General features: G+C 44.9%; 1 protein-coding gene across 15 annotated transcripts in view; it reads right to left on the reverse strand.

Moving 5' to 3' along the window:
- The window catches only part of LOC102691337 (calcium/calmodulin-dependent protein kinase type II subunit gamma), a 111,753-nt gene extending 107,285 nt beyond the window's left edge, over window positions 1–4,468 (reverse strand). For 2 of the 15 annotated variants that reach the window (XM_069189284.1, XM_069189280.1), the window contains exons 1-2: window positions 4,237–4,464; window positions 2,942–3,036 (exon numbers count right to left, since the gene is read on the reverse strand). In XM_069189284.1, coding sequence (XP_069045385.1) covers window positions 2,942–3,036; window positions 4,237–4,301 — 160 coding nt within the window. In that variant the 5' untranslated portion in view covers window positions 4,302–4,464. Of the gene's footprint in view, window positions 1–2,941; window positions 3,037–4,236 lie in introns of all 15 variants that reach the window. The other 13 variants (XM_069189289.1, XM_006630854.3, XM_015347765.2 and 10 more) reach the window with 10 other exon arrangements.
- Between the last annotated feature and the right edge of the window lie 2,621 nt (window positions 4,469–7,089).

Here is a 7,089-nt window from a genome sequence, read left to right on the forward strand (position 1 = left end):
GTTTGCTCATTCGGGTCCGCTTTGAATTACGCTTTGATTCCGCTTCCACCCCGGAATCTGAGGATCAGGTGTGAACCCGAGACACAAACGAGAGGAGGCCATTCAGCCCACCTGACCCATCTGGTAGTTACTATTGCTAATTGATCCCAGGATCTCCCAAAGCTGTTTCTTGAATGAAGCAGGGTATTTGCTTCAACATCATGGCTGGGAAGCTTGTTCCACACTCCCAGAACCCTTTGTGTAAAGACGTGTGAAGACCCGGGAAGGCTCAACACTCAAAACCTTTCTACTTTTCAGCTTGGAATCAACCTTTACTTGCTACTCTACAGCCAACAAACCAGCACATCCCCACTCAAAGCCTTTCAATAACTGACATCTCGTGAACCCACAACAGATGAGTTTGATCCATGTTGATTCTTTAAGCATGAGGCTCTCATTTAAACCCACTTTTGGTGCTGGGTAACTGAATCGTATTATCCTGCTTTCAGAAAGCCCTTACAGACAGCTGTATCAGATGTATCTCCCATCATGGCTGTGCCCACGAAGAAACCTGTCCATCACAAAGCCTGAACTCAAACATACTGGAAGCCCTCAAGAATCCGATTCCCTAGACAAACAGGTTTCCCGTTTTAAGCCCAGATTTTGCCCAGATAATCGTTTCAGATCCTTACTGAACACAGTAGGACACCTTCAGGGTTTCTGCCTGTCGTGAAAATGTTTGTAAAAAAAGAAACATGTGACAGAACAATAAAAATGTAAAACCCACTCAAAGACTGACATCGGGAGCAAGCTCTCCCGATGACTCCAGACTCCACTGCACACAGAACTCAAATTCACCTCCTTCTCAGCAGTGGGTACACTGCCCAGGCAGAAAAAAATGAACCCCGTGGAAAGACATGGGACACAGTGTTAATATACTGACACCCCCAGTCCTACTACTAACCTACTGCATAAGACCGCACCACACAACAGGCCGCTGCCACCAAATTAGCAGTTTGGCTCACACAGATTTAAGGAATGCTGTGGAAAATGCAGAATGTCATGTTATAAAGCTCTGTAACTGCATGGTAGCCTGAGCTCATCGGATCTCAGATGCTTAGCAAGCTGAGCCTGGTGAGGGCATGGGAGACCTCCAGGAAAAATCAGATTGCTGCAGCAAGAGGTGTCATCCTTCAAATGAGACAGGAAGATGATGCCCTGATTACCTGAGCATTAAAGATTGGAGGGCACTCTTAACCCTGGTGTTCAGGCTCAGTTCCACCCTTGGCTTACAATCTGACCTCCCTAAAGCTCCCCTTGCATTCAGCTGATACACAATCACTGCTGCTCATCAGCCAGGTGGGGCCTCACTTCACTAGTGGATTAAGTGGCACACTCCAATTTGTAAAGCTCCCTGGGATAGTTTGGAATGAAAGGCTCCACACCCATGCAAGCATTACCCCTGCAAACCCACCCAGGACTTCCATCAGAAGTCTACCTTGGTCCCCACGTCACAAAAAGGGGCATCACCGCCCTGAAACCAGTTCCAGTAAAGAAACCTTGCCTTTAAAAGAACGTCGTCCACAGGTAGGAGAAAGGAATTGCAGTGCTTTAGTCTTAACAGAAGACCAAGAGGGGAATGAACACCATCCTTCAAAATCCTGAAACAGGACAGAGTGAACCCAGAGAGGAGCAACACAGAAATAAGGACTGCGGTGAGAACTGAAATCAAGCAGCACTTCTCACACACATGCACTGGGTTATTCTGACAAAATATGTCAACAGCCCCGGTCCTTGTCAAACACTAGACCTAAAGATCTACTGATAAACTCAAAGCCTCAATGCTGATTTTTTACCACTTCACTCAGATGGTTCCCAACTGCAGTTTTTAGCACTGAAATCAACAGCAGGTCAACTGAGCCACATAAAACTACAACTGCTCAGTCTCTGTACTCTGCACTCTTTTCAATAGCCATAGAGGTGAGCAGGGGCGACGGTTTATGGCAGAATTAGACACTTGGATCACCTCACTTTGAGAGCACAGCGCTACAGTACAACCCTGACCTGAGAACCTCTTCACACGATCGCTGCAGCGACCGATCTGTCACAAGTCTTCGCTAGGTTTCAGGAGACTGTGCACTTTCTTCTGGGCCACACGGCGGTACACTTCACGTAAACCTGAGAGGCAGACTTGGAAGGATTATTTCCAAGAAAACAAGTGAGATCACCACCCAAGTGAGCAAGGTGTCTGACAGTTCAAGACCGAGGAAAGAGCACTCCTTCCCCGCTCATGTATGAGACAAATAGAAACGTAGAAGGTTGGCTGTATTCAACAGGCTTCAGGGATACAGGCCAGTACTGGAAACGCACTGCTAACATTCATGGGCCCTCGGAAAGACCGCGGGGTCATCTCCATTTCAGACCCCGAAATGAAATATGGCAGGCGTTCTGGCAGTCAAGGGGATATTTAGATTTTCGATTTCTGCGACCTGACGGCACACTTAGGGTGGGATGTCGAAACGGGCCCTCGACAGTTTAACCCTTGCTCATTTCACGTTCGCCTGGTAAGGTAAGAAGTAGCGGACGGTCCCTTAAGCAGGAGCTAACTGCTAACTGCAGCTGTTTAGAAATGCCTGTGGCTTGGAATACGCGCAAGCATATCCTCTTAGCATTTTTAGGACAAGCTAGCGTAACACTAACCTACAATGATCCCCAAGACCGTTAATTCAATCATTTACACTACACAAACAAAAACAAACAGGAAAAGGCTCATGCCACAATATTGGAGCTTTAAAATTATTTTTTACGGATCACGCACACACAACAGCAGCACGAATTTCGGTAAGGAAGCAAGACCTATTCATTGCAATACAGCTGGTTTATGTATTCGATTGTATACAACACATGACCCACGTTTAAAGAAAATAAGGATGTTTTAGTGATTTTTTTAACAGTTCCTTACCTCTCGCCGAAAGTTTTTTTGTATTAATAATTTTAGCAGCATATTCTTGACCGGTAGATTTTTTAACGCATCTCCGAACAACCGAGAAGGCACCCCTATAGTGGAAGAGAGAGAGAAATCATATCAATTAGAATAGAAAGCAATCAGGCTTGATTATGCGAGACAGCACTGTTCAACGTTCTTGGCTATACACAAATATAATGATGATGACGATGATGATGAAGCAACGCGCGCGCCGAGGACGCTTCCAATTCCATCCGAAAAGCCTACGGCGCGTGGCTCTGTAATGAACATCTTCATGGCTTCACTGAGTGAATGTACAGCAATGAGAAAGCAAAGATCCTCGGCTGATCGCATTTTATTTTTTAAAACGTATGCAGTCGGCGTTAAAGTTCACAGTAGAGGTGGGGTGTTTAATACGATAACTCCACTATTGGTTTACCGGCATGATTGTGCGATCACTGTATAGAGAACTGTAGAGGATCTGGTAGAGTCAAGGGCCAGAGCAGAGAGGCAGAATGAAATAACAAGAGCCGAGTAACTGGTGCACTAGCGACGGAAAGACAACAAGACGAGCCCCACAGGAAGCTCCTTGCACGTACGTGCCACAATCTCACACAAGAAGCTGTGGTGTATTATTTCTGAACAAGTATATCGAATGATAACAGTCACCACTGACCTCGTCTTGTAATCCTGATCTCTGTCATAAACTGTTTAATCGTTTAAGACAAACGAAGAAGCAGTGTGGAAATTCTGACTGTCTAACACAATGCACATATTAGAAAAAAAAACTGCCGTTGTGCGTACTGCACCTGGAGACAGCCAGCAGGCTCGTTACACAAGTCAGCAGCATGCAATTCTTACATGCGTGGCGCTTCTCCAGTCGACACAAAAGGACTAATCTTAAACCGCAAGTATCGGCCAAAGAGAGAGAAGTAGCCAGTTAATGTTAAAATGGGGTCCGTGAGCTAACGCTTCCTTTAATGTGCGCTCATACACACCGCATACACAATTACAACCCCAGCTAGAAAACACCTAGACGTGTACCGGTAAAACGAGCATGCCCCTAATTAGAAATCGCCTCAGAACAAAAAAAAACATCAACTGTAATTTGTCCATCTTGGCTAAGTTACTCCGAGATGCATTCAGTCCTGCGCTCGCTTACTGTCAGCCTTATACATTTTTGACATGCGAAAGAAAACCTTTCTATCCTTTCAACATCCCACTAGGCAGCGCGCTGCACATAGAGCAAAAAGTACACATATCGAGACAACGGCGTTGGTTTCCTTGCTTACTTTCCGAGCTCTTCGTAGAGCTGATATTCGTCTGTAAACCTGGTCGAGGTTACGATTGTAGCCATGTTGTGCGGGGGTATAGCCTCTCGTTTCGGTGACTGGTGCGCTCAGGTTTCGGGAGGAGATAGCCTCCGAGTCTCACACACTCGGAGAAGGAGCGATAGAGACAGTAGGGGAGGAGGCGGGGGGGCTTGATGGAGGTGGAGAGAAAAACAGCCAGCAACGCGAGATTTTCTCCCTTGTGCCGAGAAAGGAGAGAGGACCGGCTCGGGGAAGTCGAGACGCGCTGTGTGGTTAGGTGCTGCATTGGCACAGCGGCGGCCGAGTGAGAGGCGAGCTGCCCGAGAGAGGAGGGGGCTGGGCTGGGGTGGCGCAGTGCCTGTCTGCCACAGAGCACAAGCGTTTCGGTTTTTTTAAGTTAGAAAGACTTTTTTCTTAGAAGGAGAAGCTGACTGTTCTCTTGTATTATATCCTTTTTTAAAAGTTGTTAAATACAGAATCATTTTACAGCCTCTATTATAAAGCCAGACAAAATCCGTGCTGTTTTATTCCTCCTGTGTATGGTGATTTAGGCCTAAATATAACGAGACACTGAATTCATGTTTTCTAGGAAATGAATATATCACAACCTGACCATAACTACGGTACTGAAACATTGATTTTGTTTGGCACCACGATAACAGCTTTTACCTCCAGCAATTTGGAGAAGACTGACTTCTCAGCGTCTCTCTTTACTCTGCCCTCTTGTCACTTCTGTCAGGTTTTATAGTCTCCGGATATTGGTCATTCTGATCGGTGAATGTTAACTGTTAGGAACAAAAAACACCTGTCGCGATAGGGTAGGAATCATAGTTGGATTGTGATGCTTTGCGACAGAAATTTCCAGTCTTCTCCTACCCCTGGTCTCGCACACAATTTTCTGAAACCCTGCCTGCTCAGGAAAAGGATGGGGCAAGGTGTTCATCTAGGAATCTTTATCAGAAACACACCTGAAGTGCCCATAGCCGCCCTGTAGCTTGTATTACTTGTGCTTTTCTCAAAGATGATGAGAAATTCCTTTACTTCAGGAAAAATCGTGTTCTACAGACCCACAGAGCACAGATGTCTACTAGTGCCTCACTCACTGAATAGCCCATCCGTAGAAGTAGCATCTCTGTCCCCGGTGCTCTGAAACAATCCATACTTAATCAGATGCTGACCTGTTCAACAATGCGTAGGGGTCTCGACTCTTGTGTTTTTCATGACCTGTATCCCAGAAACAATTGCTTTAATGTGGAACTGACCCAAAAAGTGCAAATGATCTTCAAGGCTGAGCCCAAAACAAAGATTAATAATATGATTTTACTTATTCTGTAGCTTCCATGCACTCTGAACTTTCTGCATGGATTCTTCAGACCTTGTGATTTTCATTTATTTAAATGGCTGCTTCTGTTACTCTCTATGTTGTATTCTGAACAGATTCTGTATTTAAGATTTAAGAAGAATAGTAATTTCTTACACTTATATAGCACTTTTCTGGGCACTCCACTCAAAGCACTTTACAGGTAATGGAGACTCCTCTCCAGTGTGCAGCCCCACCTGGATGATGCAACAGCAGCCATAGTGCACCAGTACACTCACCACACACCAGCTATCACCAGCGGGGAGGAGAACAGAGTGATGAAGCCAGTTCATAGATGGGAATTATGAGTAGGACATGATTGATAAAGGTCAGTAGGAAATTTGGCCAGGACAACTGAATAACATACCTGCTCTTTACAAGAAACACCCTGGGATTTTTATTTAATCACCACAGAGAGTCAGGACCTTGGTTTTATATCTCATCTGAAGGATGGCCTTTTTTTACATTATAGTTTCCCACATCACTACACTGGGGCATTAAGACCACACAGACCTCAGGGTGAGCGCGCCCTACTGGCCCCACTGACACCTCATCCGGTCACAACCTTATTTTCCCCAGAAGGTCTCCCATGCAGGTACTGACCAGCCTCACACCTGCTGAGCTTCAGTGGGCTGCCAGTTGTGAGTTGCAAGGTGAGATGGCTGTTAGCAATATATATTTAAAGATTTATATTTAAAATATATTAAAATAGATTTATATATACAAATGTAAACAGGTTTATATTGCACAGTCCTGATTGTACTGTGGCTATATACTGTAGAACCCAGTAAAATCTTTTGGAAAGAGGAATGTAATCAGCTCAAGTTAACTTACCAAACTGTTTAAGAAAGTTTAGTATAGTTTAAGAAAATATTCTTTGTTTTTCAACCCTGTCTTAGAAAACTGCTCTAGCAATTCAATGCTTTGAAGTTCAGTATTTCTGAGTGATAAAAAAAGATTAAACATCTTTGTGTCTTATCACGGACAGAAGGAAACTTGAGCAGATTCTTTTTATCAAAGCCACACAGGTTTAGCAGTATTTCAATGCCTCACACTGTTACACACAAATTTAAGGTAGAAAGCAATAAACAACCTATCTCCTGCTGTTGGTTTATATACAGGAGCCAGCAGCTCTGAAGCCCTGAAATAGATCACATGTCTGTGCCATGGAAACCACAAGTTTTCGATTAAGGGATCTCTTTCCCTTGCACCCCACCCAGGGTGTATCCTGTCTTGCACCCATTGCTTGTTAGAATAGGCTTCAGCTACCCTTCAGCTACTACTGGCTTGGGTGTTTGAATGGAACTCCGCATCAGGCAGCACAGTCCAGGAGCAACAGGACTGTTGCTCAGGGGCTGTCCTCAGATGCCTGGCACCAGACCTAGTCCCTGTGGGAGCCTCTGTTCGTGATGTAGCATATAGCCTGAAATATATTTAATATATTACGGCATGATGGCACAACGGTTAGCAGT

Source organism: Lepisosteus oculatus, chromosome 4 (assembly GCF_040954835.1).
Source record: "Lepisosteus oculatus isolate fLepOcu1 chromosome 4, fLepOcu1.hap2, whole genome shotgun sequence".
NCBI lineage: Eukaryota > Metazoa > Chordata > Actinopteri > Semionotiformes > Lepisosteidae > Lepisosteus > Lepisosteus oculatus.